The sequence below is a fragment of the Trachemys scripta genome, chromosome 2 (assembly GCF_013100865.1).
Source record: "Trachemys scripta elegans isolate TJP31775 chromosome 2, CAS_Tse_1.0, whole genome shotgun sequence".
Classification (NCBI taxonomy): Eukaryota; Metazoa; Chordata; order Testudines; family Emydidae; genus Trachemys; species Trachemys scripta.
In genome coordinates this window covers 175,966,474-175,988,070 of record NC_048299.1, presented here as the reverse complement: position 1 = coordinate 175,988,070, position 21,597 = coordinate 175,966,474, and the positions used below count along the sequence as shown (strand labels likewise).

The following is a 21,597-nucleotide window of genomic DNA, read 5'->3' as shown; positions in this document are numbered from 1 at the left end:
GGGATAGCTCAGTGGTTTGAGCATTGGCCTGCTAAACCCAGGGTTGTGAGTTCGATCCTTGAGGGGGCCACTTAGGGATCTGGGGCAAAATCAGTACTTGGTCCTGCTAGTGAAGGCAGGGGGCTGGACTTGATGACCTTTCAAGGTCCCTTCCAGTTCTAGGAGATATGATATTTAAAAGTGAGCTGGGCATGCCTGAGGGAGTCTGTCTCTTAGAGAAAAATGTAAGGGTAAACCCTGTTTGAGGCTAAGACTGTCCAACTGCCAGAGAGGCAGGGGTAGATGGGAAAAGTAAAAGGAAAAATTTTATTTTTTCAATTTTAAAGAAATTAGAGTAAGGCAAGTATTAGTTTAGTTGTAGTTAGCTTCCCTAAAACTATCACTATGAACTATTTATTATAAATAGTATCTGAGGTAAGAGAGGGCACTGCTGATTGCTCCGACTCAAGCCAAAGGCAGTAGAGAAGGAACTGGGGGATGGTTGGCTGCACACCACTATGTAACCGCTTGGAGCAGTGTGAGATGACTACAGCGCATGCTACCACAAATCTCTGATTACAAGCGCAGCGTGTCAAGACACCTAAAGTGGAGCACCCACAGGGACACTCCTCGAAGAATCTACCATTTCCCTCAAAGTCAATGAGGGAAGAGGACTCAGTGTCTGGAACTAATAAGTATAAAGTGACAAAAGAAAATTTAACATTAAACATTCATAATGGAAAACAGTTCCAAAAAATTAAAAAAAAAAAAAAAAAAAAAAAAAAAGATTTAGATGAAAACTCAGATTCTGGAAGACAAGTCTACAGCAAGAAACAAATTATGTCCACAGAGCTGCAGAATACAAAGGAACCTGATGACAAGCTACAGTTATTTGCTCTAGAAGATACATATAGCACACAGAAAAGTTAACTAAATAAGCAATTTCTAAAAATTCTGTTGAATTTAAAGCTTTCACAGGAACAAATTAATTATGTAATAGCTCCTAAGACTACACAGTTATCTATAGACAGACAGCTGCATAGATAGACTCACTTTAATGCAAATAAGAGATTAGGATTTCTTTCTAGTAGACTTGGATACAACTGTTGTGTTGTTTCAATGGCTTCTCCCATTCTTCCTGCTAAAACCAATTTTTGAATTCCTGTTCACCAAAGCACAAAAAAAATAAGGTTAAAACTTACAGTGTAAGGATTCATATACATTAATTATTAAAAATACCACCAACATGCATCAATAGGATTTTTACCAAAAAAATTAATGGAAAGAAGAAATGGGTTGGTTTCCTTGGAAATTCTGAAATATTTTAAGAGTTGTATTTATTTTACAGATATTTATATGAGCATTATATACATTATATATTGCCAGCTGCTTTGCAAACACACTGACCTACCAGTTTCTCAGACAGTTCATTTAAAGGAAGATTAAAAAATTAAGAGGGAGGGATAGCTCAGTGGTTTGAGCATTGGCCTGCTAAACCCAGGGTTGTGAGTTCAATCCTTGAGGGGGCCACTTAGGGAGCTGGGGCAAAATCAGTACTTGGTCCTGCTAGTGAAGGCAGGGGGCTGGACTCTATGACCTTTCAGGGTCCCTTCCAGTTCTATGAGATAGGTATATCTCTTACAGTCTAAGACACTGTTGTGATATTTTTAACTGATATATCTTCAGAAAGTATGTCCACACTGCACTACTGTCATTTGCAAGACCAGGAATACCAGGCTATATCTAGCTCATAAAGGCTATATCTAAACTATGAAAAATGGTCAAGTTTAGATTGTGTTTAGTTAATATGCTAGCTAAGCCCAACCTAAATATGACCTCTCGCCTAATGAAAATCAGAGTAACACCTTAACTTAATTTTCACCTACTTAATTTATAGCTTAAGCTCCTGACTAGACTGCAACTCAACCTGCCAAAACTGAACTAAAAGTGTTGATCTTTTCCAAGTGTAAACCTGAAACTCAATCTGCATCTAAACAGCACCTGCTAGCTACGCTTCTACCACTTTTCCTACTCAAGGCAAAGTCTATGTCTGTGGTCCCATTCAAGTTAACTGACTGACGATCAACTCTGGTTTACTAATGTGATAGTCAACATTAGTCAAGACCAGTAGTGGGCAACCTGCAGCCTGTCACAGTAATCTGCTTGCAGGCCATGAGACAGTCAGTTTACATTGACTGTCAGCAGGCACGGCTGCCCGCAACTCCCAATGACCGTGGTTTGCTGTTTCTCGCCAATGGGAGCTGCGGGAAGTGGGGCAGGCAGCAGAGACATGCTCGCCACCCTACCTGCAGCTCCCATTGGCCGGAAACGGTGAACCGCAGCCACTGTGAGCAGCAAACTATCTTGCAGCCCGCCAGTGGATTGCCCTGACGGGCCATGTGCGGCCCGCAGGCTGCCCACCACTGGTCTAGACACACCATTAACATTTGTTCCAGGATAACATCAAACATGTTTGTGTCCTCCCTTTCAAACATCAGTGTCATGCTAGGTAATTCATAACATTCCTCTTCATTAAACGAGTTCCAAAATTAAACAGTACTTTCAAGATTAACAAACCAGTGGCTCAAGAATCCATGATTGTGCATTAATGCTCTGAATTATAATGGTGTAAGATTGTTGGAAGGACATTCCATGATGAAGAGTTTCATAGATTAAATTGTAGGGAATTGTTTTTAATATGAGACAACTTAAGTGAATTTGTTTTAAAAAGCATGCAGTGTACTTTCCAGCCTTACTTTGTCTATTTTTAATGGAGGCTAATTCTTCTAGTACAGTCTGGTCTGTAGATCTGGCAAAAGCCTCTGCTGTTGCACAGTACCCATGATGAACTAAATAAGATGAAACCATTCTGAGAAGAGAATTCAAACAGTTAAAATATGCAACATCATTTACACCATTATGCAGGTAAAATAAACTGAAGACAATTTTCAAACTTCAAGACAGATAAGCAAACAAAATCACTTGCTTGATAAAAGCAAATAGTGGAATTAGTAAGATACCTAAAACAGAAATATAGATTTGCAAGATATAAAAATGTCCTATCCCAGCTATCTAGTCATAAATACATTAATTGAATACATTTGATTCCTTCCCAGAAGAGCTAAGCTCCTTGTTAGAACATATTCTTACCTGTACTTGTTTTTTTCAAACAATTTAACATTTTATTTCAATTATATAGAAACTATTGGGGTTTTTTAACGAATCCCATTTGTTAACCCAAGCGATGATCAATTACATATTGATTTTTTTAAGTGTATTCCTGGCTCATGAAATGTGTTGGACTTAAAGCCCTGTGAGGCCAAATTCTGTATTAGTCCACAGAACAGATACAGTATGCTCAGCAGCAATGAGAGTTTCTCTAAATAGCACCAAAAACGTTCCACACCCCAGAACTGGCATGAAAGTCTGCATGTCTACATTGCAAGAGAGACCTGCAGCATGTCTCAGGTCAACTGACTCAGGCTCATACCACAGGGCTAAAAATAGAAGAGATATTTGGGCTCAGGCTGGAGCCAGGACTCTGAAACACAGTGAGGGAGGTGGGTCTGAGAGTTTAGGTTCCAGCCTAAGCCTGAACATCTACGCTGCTATTTTGAGCTCCACAAGCCCGAGTCAGTGGACCTGGCCTCTTAGACTTGCCACTCTGGGGGTTACTCTTTTTTTTTTTTTGGCAGCATAGACATACCTTATGAGTAAGAGGGAAGACCCTCCATGGTTAAGAAAATCAGTGACTGTACCGACAACTTGTCCACTGGCAACCAGACAGACTACCAACCCAGTTTAAACAAGCCCCAGAGCAGCCGGTTGAATTGCAGTCACTAGTGACATTGGTATGAATTTGCACTTATGACCTAACTACTGATCTCCTGCAAACACTTAAGCTCCACTGACATAATGGGTCTACTCATATGCATAAAGATAAGCACACGCATAAGTGTTTATAAGATCAAGGTCCTAAAGGAAAAGCCTCAAATCCGTTGAACCATCTAAGTCTTTGTTTTAACAGATTTTTAGCACGAACGCTGGTGCAGAAAACAATCGTGGCAACAAGTGTTCTGACTCTGTATGGTAATTAAAAAATTCAAATACTTGTGACAATTCACTTAATCACATGAATTGTAATTGATCCAAAATACTGCATTTAAGGTTCTGAATCTAAGTACACTGAGAATGACAAATTAAGTTACATTTCCCCTTCAGTAATTTTTTTTTTTTTTTTTTTTTTTTAATTAAAATGCTTGTTTGGCTGGGAAAGATGACAAAATGGCTTACTCTAGCACTAATGTCAACACATATGGTGTCAGGAGGTGGTGAATATATCACCATCAATATAGTGAGCATTCACTTAAAGACAAAAATATGTTAATTGGGACGTTCCCACAGCCAGTGAGTCTGCTCAAAAAATTCAAATTAATGCCACGTTAATACAAAACACTGTTGTAAACAATGCATTCCAGCAAGTAGCTGGACTAATATATTCAAACTTACAAGTTCTACTGACATTGTGTGAGTGCAGAAAGGAAAACTGCCATAAAATAGGTTTTCAAAATCTGATTTCTTTAGCTTAAGTGAATTTAGTGCTCATAAAAAAGGGGGAGGCTATGAGAGAGAAAGCCAGAGGAGCAGCAATTTTTAAACTGCAAATTTCATCCCAAAGTACTTTACAAAGTTAAACAAATTACATATAGAAATCACTTCATTTCCTACTGGAACAGATACTATTCCACAGCACATAAACAATATTGGCAGTGAGTAAAAACTATATCCAGCTGAAAATACAGGAATTCAGGCATATTTAATTTAAATTACCTGAGTTAGGCAAAACAATTTTTTTTTTATATTTTATATACACACACACACACACATATATATATATCAATTCCATGTAGACTACCGCAACTCATGAGTCTATATCCATAACCTCTGTGTCTCAGTTTCCATATGCACTCCCTCTGTGTTCACCTTCACTTGTCATTTCAGATTGAATGTTCTTTGGGGCAGAGACCAAGTGTATTCCATGTTTTGAGAGGCACCTAGCACACGTCAGGGTACCAGATAAACAGTTAATCTCCAAAGGCCGTTCAGTCCCCTGCTTCTCTGCTGAGACAGCCATTATCTGTGTCAATTAGTGTCAAGTGATACAGTTGTTTCTTTGATACAGACACCTGTCTACCAGGATCTGAACGGATAGAGATTTCTACATATGCCATCCTAATGGCCATTCAACAGAAATAATTTTCAGTCACTACCGATCAAGGCTGCATTTGCACTGGTGACCAAGAAGTCAAATGTCATATAGCTTTTCACTAATTTTATATGCCAGCCAGCTGCCCTGATGAATCTTAATGGTAATCATTCATACTGTATCAAAGAATGCACTTCATTTTTACCATCACTTCAATATGACAGGACAAATATAAAGTTGTCATGAACATTTAAGAAGTGCCTATATTTGTTCTAAAACTATTCGAACAGTTGAATTTAATTAGGATTTCGTACAAACATTTTTTTAAATGCCCATTTTAAAATCCCTTTTAGCAAATTTTAAGTATACAGTCTTTAAAATCCCTCTAATTCTTACTTTTGAATCATTGTCTGCCATTCTCCTTCCCGATCTCCTATAGGAAATCTGTCGATCTGAGCCTGAATTTTGGTTCTCCATTCTCGCATATAGTCTTCAATATCAAACACAAATGGATGCTGCCCAAAGTTAGCATCTACCACTTCTCCTGGTGTTTGAAGCCCTACTGTAGGGTACAAGTTTGGCTGCAAGAGATTTTTTTTTTTTAAATCAATACTTTTTTCTCTTATTCCAAATTCCCCCCCTTTTTAATCAGCTTCAACATCCCCACCCACACCTGGGGAGAAGTAGTACTCACTCTTCTAGCATTCCCAGTGGTTAGTCAAATTTAAGTAACTGATACCAACTCAGCAATATGAGGACAAACAAGTCTGTCACCAGTCGGAGAGAAAATAAAACACTGCCCATTATTTTAAGATCCAAACCTCAACACTGGTAATTCTTCATCAAGCTAACAAATGCAGTTTTTAAAGCATGGTAAAGTCACACTTTTTGGCTTCGATTTTATGTTGAAAACATGCATCTCCAAGTTAAATAATCCTGGTCTTTTAAAAAAAAAATATTGATTTCTAAACAAGAGCAAAAAAATTAAACACAAATTTATGAAGTGGGTCATTTCCAATTTCAGGTGTACCACCACTAAAATTCAGATATTTTAGCAATGTTTTAAGGTAGAGAATAGACAGGATTGGGGCAACTCCTCAGCTTAGAAATTCAAGTATAATGCCTACAAAGAACGGTACCAGTTCACTAAAGCCCTCATGATTTCTTTGATTTGTATCTAAAATGACTTCAAAGCATTGTCTTCTAAATTCTATTTTCTTTTCAGAGATTGGCCTTCACAGTGAACTTTTAAATATGGTCCCAATTCCTAAAGAGGTAAAAATCTGTTTTGCCAGCACGTATGTATTCTAGGATCAGAATGAATTTTTGGATGCCAATAGTCTCTCTCCAGCTTTTTCTCTTAGGACCTAGTGGCACAGTGATGCCCTCCAACAGGATTGTGTCTCTAAATCGTTGTCCTCTAAATCACAACACCCAAGTCCAGATTGAAAATGACGTGAATGAGAGAAAGGCAAAAAAAAGAGACATCATGGTGTATCCATGGTACAGGGGGGCCTTTCATACAGAATGCTGCTGGAGAAAAAGCCAATCAAAAGATAACTAGGATTTATAGAATTTTATGCAGAATGTAACAATATTAAGGTATTTTTAAATTTATTTAAAATAGTTTACATACTTCATACTATGAACTAAATTACGATTAAAAAGTCAAGTGTGACTAGTATTGATACAAGCTCATTAAAAATAGCCTTTCTTGGAGGAAATGCCTAAATTTGTGATTTTACATACACACACAAAAGCTGGTGTTTTAAGGAGTCTTTGCATATAATATAGCCACCCCTTGTGTTTGAACAATGGGCATTTTGTGCTTCCAACTCAGGTATTCTCAAGAATGAACACACAGACACACATACTTACATATTTGGGCATAAAACTATTACAATATAAAATAAGTTAGCTTTATCATTATTGTTCAGAGATTATCTCTCAACCGTTTGACAAGCACACAGGGTATATAAATAAAATATTTTAAAATCATGCATTACATTCTCGTCCTGATTTTCTGGTCAAAATCCTCAAGAAAATGCCCTGATACTAAAATCTGAACAGAGAAAAAATCGTAACTATTTGCTTTTCCGTATTAGTGTTTACAGATACGGAGTGTCAAGTTTTTGCCTCAGTGATATTTGTCAAACTCAAAACCAGACAGATATAAAATTATATAAAAAGGGCATAGTGCACATTTCCAAGAAGCATAAGCTAGACAAGAACAGTCACAGTACATTTGAAACAGCTATTTATAGTATGCAGAAAATTCTATTTTCTTTTTGAAAATCCACTTATCTTACCGGTAGATCCGTGAAAGCAATACCTGCAATAAATAGAGATGCATTAAAATACTTTTTCATATATTTGTATTCAACATGTATTGGAAAAAGTTGAGCAAGTAACTTCCTAGAGGCGCTTTTTTTTTTTTTTTTTAGTATACAAGAGCATTCAAGTAGTCCGTTAAATTTGTCAGATCTTATCATTGTTGAAGGGAATATCTAATAGGGAATACCTAGATGCTAAATATTTAGTTTTTCTAATCATTATCTGTTACAGGTTTCCAAAAACTTCCCAGACCTTCCTCAAAAGTAAATATGACAGGCATGTGACATCCATAATGCTTTTGCACAAGTTAGTGTAGAAGTAACAGGAACCAAAAGGTCAGTATTTGGCAAATAGAAAAGAAATATGTTCAAAAGATGATGAACATTTAAACTACCATACAGAAATATGCAGACCAATATTTTGAAATTTGGTAGATTAAAGCTATGTTCTCTTACCCATGTTATATAGGCTGTCAAATCTATACTTAGACTCCTATCTTTAAGCAATCAAGTGTAAAAATTTTGGCCACAGTTGACTGTCTTAAATGCTACAGAAAAAAAGCAGCAATTGCATTTTCATAAGATATTCTGGCAATGTACAAGTTCTGCCATATGCAACTATAATAATGAGATGAAAGTTTACTGCAAAGAAGTCTCTTCTACTGCCAATGCATAGAACTTTTCTTGTTTGCAAAAATTAAAGGAGAAGTAGCATGTTTGCCAGAGGCTTTGTTGAAAATTAATTAGTTCTGATCCAAACTAAGTATTCTATTGGAGTTTGATAAACTTAAACCAGGTATTTTAGTATCTAGATATAAAATATGAGAAGATGATAAATGATAAAACCGGAAGAGCAATTTTGTAATTTACTGGGATTAGAAAAAAAAAAAATCTAACCTTTATATGTTCCCAGAGCTTTAGGTAAATTTTAGAAAAATTCCAATTTCAAATAGATTCTTTTGAAGGAGTGAAATTCTGTATCTGAAACCCACATGGTATATCACAATTTCCTTCTCATGATGAAGATTTTTATTTTTAACCTTGTTACTAGTTGTCCATCTATGCTGACAACTCAAATCTACTTCTGTTTTATTTCTCCATCTGATATAGCACTACCATCTCAAATGTACTATGGCAAAAACAAAGCTTCTAATCTTTCCTCCTAAATCCCAACCCCATTTTCCACCACCGTTAACAACTTCATCCCTCATCACTGAGGCCCTCAATATAGGGATCACTTGACTCCTTATCGTCATCTTTCTCCCATGCAAACTGTAACCAAATCCTTCTGCTTCTTTCATCACATCCAAAATTGATCATTTCCATATGGCTAACTTGCTGTCCATGTTCTAATCTTCCCTTGCCTTGACTACTGGAACTTCCTCCTCTTTGGACTTCTTGACTGTCACCTCCTCCGATTTCTCCAAAATGATCTCTTGCGTGTTGCATGATCTTATTACTCCACCCCTCCACTTTTGCAGCCTCCCAACAGCTTTCCATCACTCTAAACAAGCTTTTTGACCTTCCCTTCAAGGCCTGTATTAAGCTCCTGCCTAAATCTACAACCAGTTTCTTTCCCAGTCCCACTCCTACCAACAAGAGACATCTTAACTCTTCCCCTTTGTCATTTTCTCACACTGTCTAAGCCTTATTCCATTAGCCCCTATTTCAACACTCTTCCAAAACCTATTCACCAAGCCACAACCCTCTCCTTAAGCCACTGCTAATACAAACATGCAAGACATCAGGAAAGAAAAATATCTTTCATCATTGAACTGTGTGCAGACTATCTGAACTGCTGGACAGTAACTTATGTAAAATTAACACCACCCATCCCTGCTGTGCTCATCCTCAAAGTTTCTGTACAATGTGGTATAATGAGACATGATGCTAAAACATACGGTGAAGGGTTAACTGGCATAAATTTGGGATGGCTTATGTAACTAACTTGTGGCTTTGTTCCAGCTCTACATGGCTTGGGAACTGATTACCTGAGAGATCATCTCTCTTCCAGTTGAGATAAATGAATATGTCCATAAAGGAACACACTATATTTGAAATGCACTCTCCTATGCTCTGGGACAAAGGGTAATTACATTTGTTAGCAGACTTCATCTAACAGTAACACACAGTATATAATTACAAACTCAAACATATAAGCTTGAATTTAATTGCGACAATTGAAGACTAGAGACCTTCAGAAAATTCAGATGCCAGATCTTAGTTGAAATATATGCAGATCTCCTGGGGAAAATGGTGTGGGCAAACCCCTCCAAATTCATGTATAAGGTTTTAATGTTGTATTAATAAGTTTTTCCATTTTTCTTATCTGCTAGTTTAAAGCCCTGCAGTATAAACCCATTTAAAAAAAAAATCGGTCCATATTTAAGGTGCTTATGAATCTTGGACTCCAATGTCAGAGGCAGTATAACACAATTTTAAGATTTTGAATGTACAAAAAACTGCACTAGGTTTGATGACATCAGCTATCATTAGCAGTGATTGTTTTCCATACCCAAACTATGTCCATTCTTTGTGTAGAAGCAGGTATTGTTGATAAGGTTTACACAACAACCAATGACATCCCCAGTTGTAAATGTTGGGCCATAGGGTTGTCCAGTTCCAGAGGAACAAAATGAATGTCCATCATCTCCATGGTAACCATATGAATGTTTATCCCAACCTACAACAAAGCATTAAGTTTTATTCACTTGTTTCCACTATAAATTAATGGAAAGAAATAAATGTATATAGCAAAAGTTAACTTGTTACAATCCAAGCAGTTTTTTATTAAGGTTGATTACTACACTCACCGTTATTCCTGTAAAACAGTAAAATAACCGTTACCAATACACATAAGATACAAATTGCTAACATTAAAATGCTCTGGTTCACTTGAATATCAACTTCTTTAAAAAATGGTTGAATATATAATTCTATTTACAGGTGCCAAATAGACTAATCAAGAAAAAAAGGGAAAATGTTGCAAAGACTGTCAATTCCCTCTCCCTTTTTAAAAGATCCGAGATTCAAAATTGTCAACATTTGACAACTGACCAGATCCACTGCCTGAATATTAAAGCTACCTGCATGTCTGGCATGTCCTAATAAAATAATGAAGTTTCCTCTTAATTTCCCACATTTTACAACAGCCATACTTGAAGGCACATGTCACAGTCACATTCAGACTGTCTAAAGACCCAGACATGTCTGGAGAAAGTCACGGCCACTCTTGAACATCCTTAATTGTTGTTCAGCAGCAAGTAGCACAACCTCCACATGATAGCCAAGCCCACAGACTGTAGTACTACTAGCCTTGCTGCCCTAGAAAACTTCAAATCCAGAAGTGAACTCAGGGGAAAAGTCACTAACACTAGATAATCAAGAAGGCCTAATTCTGCATGTGGAGAAGCTGGAGAACAAATAAGTTTCACGCAACTGCACACTTTCCTCTGTTTTCAAAAGGAAAGTTATGTATGAAGCATCTATAATGTTCCCTCAGTACAAACACAAAAAAAACCCTGGAAAGGAGTGATCTTGTAGGCATCATGTATGCTCCCTTACAGATCTGAACATCTGATGCCAGGGTATATAAAGGAGCTCAAACCCCAATTCCAACCCAGTTCCATTCCACATAATCGGCAGTTAACGGACTCCAAAGAAGTGGGGAATGTGGATCTATATACAATCTGCCTGAAGACCTAGTTACTTGGAAGTAACTTCATTTTCCTGAGTACTAGCCGACAGCCCCACTCGTGGGAGATTACCCAGCGGTAACTGTCAAAGGAAGAGTCACAGAACTAAAGTTTCAGGACTGCTCTCCTGAATTTGCAGGATTTTTTTTTTATTATTTTTTTATTGGATGCTGGCATTATTGTACTCTTGACAGGAGGCTTAGACTGAAAATGCAGCTTGTTTGGATGCATGATAAACTGGAGACTAAAGATGCTATAAGGGTAATTTAACGTTATTTACATTTGGTTAAAATTAACCAAGCTTTTTAAAAAGGCATTTTTAACGTCTCCTATTTCTTATGTATTAAAAAATGGGAGCTGCATTCCCAGTCCTACTCAAAGGGCAGCTATTTTAGTGATCAGAATCTCACTGTATTACACTGAAGCTTTTCTTTAACATAACATTTTAGGTGAAATGTGTAAACACTACAATTCGGGAAAGTTACGGTTCCCACAACAGCCATACTTTGCATGCACATATAATAAGGACACATTTAACAGCATAGACAATAAATGTTATATATTACACAACAGGATCAGTTTGATTTACTGTCAGAATCAAGTTGTTTTGCTAGCCTCTGAACACTTAAAATCTCAGCCATAGGACTACTACTATTTTTCTTATTAAAAAAACCAAGCAGTTCAAAAAAAAAAGGGGGAGGGGGTGTCAGGCCAATACAATTTGAAATAGCGAAGTTTAAAACCTCTGAAAAGCTAGGTAAAGTATATACTAACGCTTCACAATGTACAACAATATTCCATGTATTTGTATTAAGATATAGGCCCTGATCCGGAAAAATCAATGGACTACTTGTGTGATCAAAGCATGTGAGTGTTGGCACTATAGGAGCTGACTCCGTGGGTGGCTCCAGGGCTGGAACACCCATGGAAAAAAGTTAGCGGGGAATACCTTTGATTGCCCTGCCGATCAACTCTTCCCCCTCCCTCCCAGTGCCTCTGGCCCACTGCGGATCAGCTGTTCCGCGGCATGCAGGAGGCACTGGGAGGGAGGGAGAGGAGCGGGAATAGTGTGACCAGACAGCAAACGTGAAAAATCAGGGGGAGGGGGGTAATAGGAGCCTATATAAGAAAAAGACCCAAAAATCGGGACTGTCCTTATAAAACTGGGACATCTGGTCACCCTAAGCGGGAACGGGGTGTGCTCAGGGGAGGAGGCAGAAAGGGGTGGAGTGGGGACACGGCCTGGGGCTGAGCAGGGCTTGAGCACTCCCAGGGAAAATTGGAAGCCAGCACCTACGGTTGGCACCATGCTGTGCATTCCTTAACATTCTTAAAACAGATAAGGAATCAATGTTGAGACAAGAGTAGATGTCCTGCTCTACTCTTAATAATGATATGCTTTTGATCACAGCAGGAAATCTCTGTTAGCTATTAGAAAATGATGTACTACAAATTTGCTGAGCAAGGAAGTATTCTGTGATTCAGGCTTTCACACAACTGCTTACTTTCCCAGATTTGTATTTGTTCTGTAGCTGAAGTGTCTTGGTGGCGTTTTAAATAGGAAAAGTATGATGGATATTAAGAGGCTGGATTGATTAAGTCAGTGATTTAAAATAAGCTATTTTAATCATGATTTAAATCAGCAAACAGGGAACACTGATTTAAATAATCAGTTTTAATTGTGTTTTGCATTTGTATGTTAGTTATTTTCCTAAAGCAAGGTTAGTAACCATTAAAACACTAAGTAAATCTCACCTTCTCACACCAACTTAATATAGCTTTTACACTACATCTGGTGCTTTCTTCACTAACTAGCAGGATACACTATATCTAAAACATTTATTTATGCAGTTACATAGCTTAACTTACATTTATTCTAATTTTTACTTATTAAGAATGATGGATTTCTTATTTACTAGATTTTTTTTACTTGTGATTTGTGTTCAGCTCTATTCAGATTAAAATTCAAATTCAACTAAAATGCACAAAAATAGCATTTTAATTTTTTTATTAAATAAAACTACCTTAAATGTTCTGGATATATAAGAAAATTTTTTTATTTAAAATTAACTCATTTATTAAACAAATTAAGCATAATTTATAGTGAATTGAACTTACTGGTTCCAGATCCTTAACCAGTGATTTCTACCTCTTCAGTAGTTTGACTTCAAAACTTTAGCACTAAACATGTATTGTTGACTATTTTTTTATTTCATTTAAAACATTTTAATAGATTATAATAAGCGAAGACTTTAACATAGGTTGCCAATTTCAAAGCGAATTTTAAATAGATTTATTATTAAAAATAAGTCTGCATTTACTGTAAATCAAAAAATCTTAATAAAAAATAGGGTTTAATTTTATTGGCTTTTATCCACCCTTGATTTTAAATGCCCTGAGAGCCAAAGTACAGTGACCATGATTAAGAATTAACTTTTTAGGCTGTAAGCTCTACAATATCAAGGACGGTCTTTATATTGTATTATGCCCTGCTAAACACACTGTTGATGTTCATTAGGATCAAACATATTTCAAAATATATTTACTTACTATATTGTAGAACCATTAAGTTAATTATATTGTTTAATTGTTTCTAAAATCAAACACAAACATTAAACGTACCTGGTAGTCTGTTCATATTTACACCTTGAGCAGAAAGCCCAATTCCCATGTAACTGTAAAAAAAATCAAAATAAAACAAAAACTTATCTTTCTTTTACAATATATGAACAAAAATATACAAAAAACATTTCTAATAAACATTATCCCGATGAATCTAGTGCTAGTTAAATTGCTGAGTGATCATTTAGGACACTGGCAGTGCAAACTGGAATAGTGGCAGTGCAATCAAAACAGGAAAGACATTCCCAATGTACTTGCTGATTTGGTCAATCATGGATGAGGTATTTGTCCTTGAGGGAGGAATAATTTTGGAACAAGTTCCCTCTCCTGCAAACATCTCAGTTTTTATATAAAAGTACTAATGGAGGCCATAAAGTTCACAATAGGGCCTTGTTCACTAGGCCAGTAACTGTTTCTATGAAGAGGGAGAATCAAAGAAGCTTTGCTGAAGAGAAGGCAATTCCAAAGAAAGATGAACCCCTAGAGGGTCCACCAACCCCTTGAGAAAATGCAAAAACAAATTATTTTACCAAATTACTTTACTTTACATACACTTAGACTGCATGCATATTTAAAAACAAATGTATATTTCCAGAAGACATTTATTAAAGTCAACCTAATAACCCTAATCATGGTCTTTGCCAGAAGCTCGGAATTGGCAACAGGGGATGGATCAGTTTATGATTACCTATTCTGTTCATTCCCTCTGGGGCACCTGGCATTGGCCACTGTCAGAAGACAGGATACTGGGCTAAGCAAACTGTTCAATTTATTGTGGTTTTGAGAACCATAGAATATCAGAGTTGGAAGGGACCTCAGGAGGTCATCTAGTCCAACCCCCTGCTCAAAGCAGGACCAATCCCCAACTATTTTTTTTTGCCCCAGATCCCTAAATGGCCCTCTCAAGGATTGAGCTCACAACCCTGGGTTTAGCAGGCCATTGCTCAAACCACTGAGCTATCCCTTCCCCCCCAATAGTTTGACTAGTTCAAGTTAGTTCACATAATAAGTCAAAGAGACAAGGTGGGAAAGGTAATATCTGTTATTACATCAACCTCCGTTGGTGAGAGAAAAAGCAGCTTTCGAGCTACACAGAGCTCTCCTTCAGCTCTGAGAAGGTGTGACGTTGCACTCCATAATGTTTTATGGAAATATGCTCATCAGTGTAATATGACGTAACTGGAATATGCTTCATGCAAAAGGTCTCTTGTAAGGTATCACTACAAAGGTTATAACCTACTGAATATATTCCTCTTATTTGTATGCATGTATCATCCTTGTATCTGAAGCTAGAAATATGAAGTATAACTCTGAGGTCCTATTGTAATTATGCAGAGTGTGGGCCACTAATGGTGGTTTAGAATCTTGATGGCTCCCTTTGACTACGACAATTGGTTGTTAAATGATTTATTTTACCTGCAAGCCATCCTGTATATGTGCCGGCCAGCCCTGGAAGAATGGAGGGGGGCTCACCGTGACATGTGACCATGTCACCTGGTACTGGAATCCATCTTAAACCTGGTACTTTTCCATTTAGAAGGAGGGGTGGGGACCCAGAGAAACAAAAGATTCTTGCCTTGTGCCGAAGATATAAAAGGGGGTGGAACAGAACAAAGGGAACTTCCAGTCATGAGAAAACCCCTAGTTTCCACTAAGATGTCTGCTGGAAATGACAAGGACTGTACCAGGAGAAAGGATTGGGCCCAGAATAGGAAGGCGTCTAGTCTGTGAAAGAAGCTTATTGGAACATCTTTGAGGGTGAGATTTAACTGTAATCAGTTTCTTAATGTATTAGGCTTAGACTTGCGTGTTTTGTTTTATTTTGCTTGGTAACTTACTTTGTTCTGTCTGTTATTACTTGGAACCACTTAAATATTTCTTTTTATACTTAATAAAATCACTTTTACTTATTAGTAAACCCAGAGTAAGTAATTAATACCTGGGGGAGCAAACAGCTGTGTATCTCTCTCTATCAGTGTTATAGAGGGCGGACAATTTATGAATTTACACCCTGTATATGTTTTATATAGAGTAAAACGGATTTATTTGGGGTTTGGATCCCATTGGGAACTGGGTGTCTGGGTGCTGGAGATAGGTGACCTGCTGAACAGTTTTTGGTTAAAGTCTGCAGCTTTGGGAGCGTGAACCAGACCTGGGTCTGTGTTGCAGCAGGCTAACATGTCCGGCTCAACAAGGCAAGGTTCTGGAGTCCCAAGCTGGCAGGGAAAATGGACTCAGAGGTAATCTTGGCACATCAGGTGACAGTTCCAAGGGGGTCTGTGACCAAACCCATCACAGAAGGTACTCAGAGTTGGTCCATTAAAAGATATTACCTCATCCATCTGGTCTCTCTAATATCCTGGGTCCAACACGACTACAAAACTGCATACATAAATCAATCAAGGCACAGTAGCTAATGAACACACAGTATTAAACAAAAAAGATCCCCTAGGCCAATTTGAAAATAGTCTACGCTAATAAGCTTGTTCTTAACATTTTTCTCTTTGTATACATCTGATTTTCAAATAAATTTTCTATTATGGAGTAGAAGTTAACTTGGTATTTTAACTACAACTACTAACCAGCCATGAGATAAATGGCCTGAAAGTGACCAGTACATCTTGGATGTAACATGCTTACTTGTGGGAATTCAGGGTTTCCTGTCACATCTCCTGATCACCACAATTAGCTGCTTCCTTGCTGCCTCATGTACCGCTACATGCAAAACATTCCTTCCAGTGATGCCTGATGTATCCCATACACACCCCTGAAGTGCTGACAAATCCATGATGGAACCTCAGCACTTCAAAGATGAATGCCATAGTTTCTGATACAAAGAAGCTGAAGCATCAGTCAGTAAACAAAGGGGTTAGGAGTTGGACTTTTAATTACATTACTGAGGCACTGATCATGACAGTCAACATAACTATTCCAAATAATGTAAATGGAAAAACCTAGATTTCCATTAAATATGTAAAGTGATCAGATTTACAAGGCCAGCCTATAATCCGCAATATATGAAGGACTCCAATGTGAAAATTATAAATCAGTCCAAAATACAACTGACAAGAGGGTTTGTAAGCAAGTGTAAAGGATACCAATTTAATCGGCATACATTTAGACAGATTCTTTATGAAGTCTAACTACAAGAAAACGTCCAAAGTTTAAAATTAACCAAATTACACCAGAAACAATTTTTCAGCCTGGTAGTCAAATTTTCATATCAGTATTTTATAAAGGAACAGTACTAAGACTATGTCAAACGGCAGGATCAAAGACAGAGATCAAGTACACTGAAAGATGAGAATGCATGCAATATGTTGGTCAGAACTTCCATTTAATCTTAAGAAGGAGCAGAAGATGCTCCTGCCTGTGAAGATAAAAAGTGTTCTGCCCCCTTCTTTCCACCTCATATCACTTTTAAATGGTGGCTCTATGGATATTAGTCCTTTTGAGACATGTCATTTAATACATCTGTAGACAGTTGTTTCATGTGGTGAAGAAAGTGGCACACTAACTACCCCTCCCCACTAATAGTACTGTTACTGTAGATATCATGTGAGTCACTTAATACTGCTAAGAAAGCTAAATGATTTCAGCATAGTGTCTTTATGGAAACTAGACAGTATTTCAATTAATCTATATTGTTGTAGAAATCTGGAAAAGGAAAGGATGAGCTAGAAGTCAGTCACAAGTATCTGAAATCAAATATTGACAAAAAACAGTTAACCTCAACACGGATCAATGCATCTGTGAAACTGAGAAAAAAAAGTCAGCACACTTTGGTTCTCACTTTTAGTTACTGCAAATCACAACTTCTACACTGATTTCCTCTTTGCGTACTAAAATACCGCATGTAAATTAGTTGAAATAATAAAGCTTTTGTATTTTTACTTGTTATCCAGCACCTAGAGCTATGGATTAAGTGTTTTATGAACTGAAAGATTTTTAAAATGTACAAATTTTTGCCCAGAGTAATTAATTGTTTGTACAAGAAACACTCATTAGATGAGTTGCACAGTTAGATCCCGCACCCCTAAGGTTCACATATCAAGAATTTCTATAGTTTTGGAACGGGAGTAAAATTAAGGGCAAATATATGGATTTAAGAAGGGGCCCAGCACAAAAGGACAATGAAGCAAAAGGCCATGGCAGGCCAGGATCAAGGTACAGAGTGGGACTCTAGGCTGCTGTCCGGGGCAATTACTGCCACACTTACTGGAAGCACTGGCATAAAGTGGGGCTCAGTTTCGGAGGCAGTCACGAAGAAAGCTAGGGACAGTTACCCCTCCCCCACTCAGGGCATGTCATGGTATAACAGTCCAAGTAAGGATGGTGAGAACACAACAGGAAGCGGCATGACTCAATCTGTAGACCAATACGACTAAACTACATGGTGAGAATGAGAACATAGCTACAGCTCAAAGATATATATATATATATTTTAAAGATTGCAGTTCCCTCCTTGCCTCTTCCCCTGCCCAAAATCCAGCCCCCGTTTTGCTACTGATATGAGTAGACTGAGGAAGAAGGTGGGTCAGTGAGAGTGTCTGGGCCTTAAACCAAAAAAAAAAACCAACCAAACAAACAAACAAACTGTGGAGGGGAACACTTCAAGTATTGTATATTTTTATATAAGTTTATGGGAAAGGGGTTTTGAGCAACTTACTTCTGAGTACCATGAGGCTACCATAATATTTGTCTACAATCACAGTGACACCTGAGCTTTTACACCCCCGCCCCTCTTGGTCAAAATGGCGGCCATGGCAAAGAATGTATAAACTCGGCCATCTTCCCCCATCCTTGCTAACTCAGACACCACTATCTTGCGGTCTCCTGTCCCACAAACCTTACCATTGTGTCTGTTGTCTATCCCTCCCCTATCTAAGTATGCCCCTGTACCCAAGATGGCAGCACCATGGGAGTTAACAAAAAGTTTTAAAAAGAAAGCACTTTTTATTGTAGCAGGAAATACAGGGGGGGAAAGCAACTGACTCACTTATTAATGCTCAGTTTTATTAATGCCCTCTCCTCTTTGAGCTAATATGAGTCATTATGAGGTAACTCAGACAAGGCATGGTGCAAAAATTAAACAACGAAAAGCACTATAAGAATTTAACCCACTACATACAGAAGAGAAAGAGCCGCTTCCCCCGCCCCACAAAAAAGTTTCTTCACCTTGGTTTCATTAATGCCCTCAGCTTTGAGGCAATGCAAGTTATTATGAGGTAGACTGACCAGAGCATGCTATACCGACATCTGAAAAAGAAAGATTTTAAGGTACTTTATGAAATTCACCCGCTCTGGCATTACTGCAGAATTCTATTTATTTTGCAGTACACTTTATGCTAATCTTCGGGTGTTACAAAAGAAAGTTTAAGACAAAGGTAATACTCCAATTTAGCACCGAGATTACATGGCAATCTCGGAGCACTGCCCAGATAGCTTGTGGATCTCTTCCACTGCTAGACCTACTCTGGGATCACGATTCTGGCACACAGTAGCATGGCATATTTTCCTGGTTTGCCCATTGCTTTTCTGAAAAATATCCTCTGATTCTTGTGGACACACTTGAGCGTAACATCCCGCACCTTTTTCTTTCTGAGTCCCCCCCCAACATGTTATAAAAATTCCATGGCCCACCTGTACTACTACAACTGTTTTTCTGCATATCAAAGCCAGGGCCAGCATTAGGGGGTAGCAAGCAGGACAATTGCCTGGGTCCCCATGCCACACAGGGCCCAGTGAAGGTAAGCTGCTCAGGTTACAGCCCCAGGTGACGGGGGCTTGGGGCCACGGGGCTTTGGCTTTCTGCCCTGGACCCCAGTGAGTCTAACGCTGGCCCTGCTTGGCGGACTCCCTGAAATCTGCTCACAACCCCCCAGGGAGCCTCAGACTCCAGGTTGAAAACTGCTGCTCCATAGTAAGCACAGCCTACAAAAGTGTAAAGTCAACTAACTAGGCTGACTGATGCTTCCCACGCCCCCACTCTGCCATCTGCCAGCAGCATGCCAGTCTGCACCTTTCATTTATTATCCTCCTAGGTGTGGAACAACTAATGCCCTGGTGCCGCCTTCATACCACAGGGCTAATGATCCTACTCAAAATGGGCATTAATTTGAAAGTGTCTTACCATGTCCAAGCAAAACTCAAAAAAGCCGAAGGAAGTGCAATTCCAACATCGGGGGGAAAGGGGTAGCGCGGGGGGAAAGCCAACATTTTATCACTGTTGGCATGAATACTACAGCTGGAACAACTTGTTTTTCCCCCATAGCTACTGAGACTTTGGAGCGACCAAGGACATGGGTGCTATCATAAAACAAATGCCTGTCCTATATAGGATAAACAGGTGTTCAAGAGAGGGCACTCAAAGAGCTCTTGAACACATCAAAGAGAGGGACAGAAATATGTATGGAGGGAAGGGTTCCTGAAGCATGACAAAGAAGAGGGAGAAGGACAGAAAAATGGCTAAAACTTCACAGACAAGTGCTGGACATGTTGGAAAGACAATCCTCCAGCAGACTAAGGCACCTGTGTTCAAGGACTAAGCCACATCCTGTGCCTATGTCACAACCTGCACATCCCCAGCAGCCCTTTATCTCCAAAAACATCTGAATTGTGGAACAGATCATTCCGTGCAACCTCGCCCAGAAACAGGTCTTTTAAGGCATTCTGTGCCACAAAATAAAGAAAATGCTGGCTTTGTGATTTACCTTTAACTCCATCACAAACTAGGGAGATGCCATTCTGCCACCATGCCACTCCCCAAGATGCAGAGCACAGTGTAAGGCCCTACATACATATATTTATGACCTTTACAGCAAAAATGTATGCTCACTTTAGTTTTAAAAACTTTGTTTTTGTTTAATGTTCCAAATAAGGTGTACACTTCTTTAAATGCCAAGTTTATAACGTACTGTTATTTATTAAACATTCGCGTTTGTACAGTGTATATGAAATTATCAACATGTTCTGTTTTAAAATACTCATACATTTCATACTATGGTAACAGCATATTTCCTACAAAGGTAGGTTCCTATTTCCTACAACAGCCATATAGTCCATGTTACGGGCTGTTCATTTCATAGTAAGCTCACCATAGGCTTCCTACTAACGTAACCCATATTCTCTCCTAAAACACACTAATATTTCATACTAAGGCAGCCAAATAAGTAAGATAGAAGCTATGCTCCTTGGAGATTATATTGTTCACAATTGTCCCTAGACTCAAAGCAAGAGCACAATTCATCCCTAACACCGTTTCCCTGAGTAGCTGCAGCATGTAACAGAGCCCCACTCTCCAGCGGTTCAAAATATTCAGAAAGTTTCCCCAATTTCTTCCTCCCATCCATCCACAAGACTCTCTCCTTTGCCCTCAGCCAGGATGTACAACACACCCATTATAAGAAGCGGATACATCTAGGCTGGAGGCTGATGGGCCCCCCGCCCCATGTACCTTTCAGTCTCCTAAATGTACATTCCACTGTCATTCTGCAATTACTCTGGTCACCGTTAACAAGTTCCAAGTGTCAAGTAAAAGGTTTCATCAATGCAGGAAGCAGACAGTGAGCTGGGTTTCCCAGAATGATTGGAGGAACAGCAATGCCATCAATATCCAGAAAGACCACAGGAAAAATAGTTCCTGTTTATAATACAGAAAACAAATATTTTACAGATTCTGGCATCATGGACCTTTCCAGACCAGCCCATGTTAATATTGGGAAACCTTCCATGGTAATCAACCAGGCCATACTGCACCAGT

At 38.4% G+C, this 21,597-nt stretch overlaps 1 protein-coding gene across 4 annotated transcripts in view; it reads right to left on the bottom strand.

The window, feature by feature from the left end:
* RANBP9 (RAN binding protein 9) overlaps positions 1–21,597 on the bottom strand; it is a 68,479-nt gene that overhangs the window by 21,120 nt on the left and 25,762 nt on the right. For all 4 annotated transcript variants that reach the window (XM_034762373.1, XM_034762375.1, XM_034762374.1 and 1 more), the window contains 6 exons: positions 13,836–13,888; positions 10,034–10,201; positions 7,495–7,517; positions 5,582–5,766; positions 2,736–2,848; positions 1,033–1,141 (listed from right to left, as the gene is read on the bottom strand). In XM_034762373.1, coding sequence (XP_034618264.1) covers positions 1,033–1,141; positions 2,736–2,848; positions 5,582–5,766; positions 7,495–7,517; positions 10,034–10,201; positions 13,836–13,888 — 651 coding nt within the window. The remainder of the gene's footprint in view (positions 1–1,032; positions 1,142–2,735; positions 2,849–5,581; positions 5,767–7,494; positions 7,518–10,033; positions 10,202–13,835; positions 13,889–21,597) is intronic.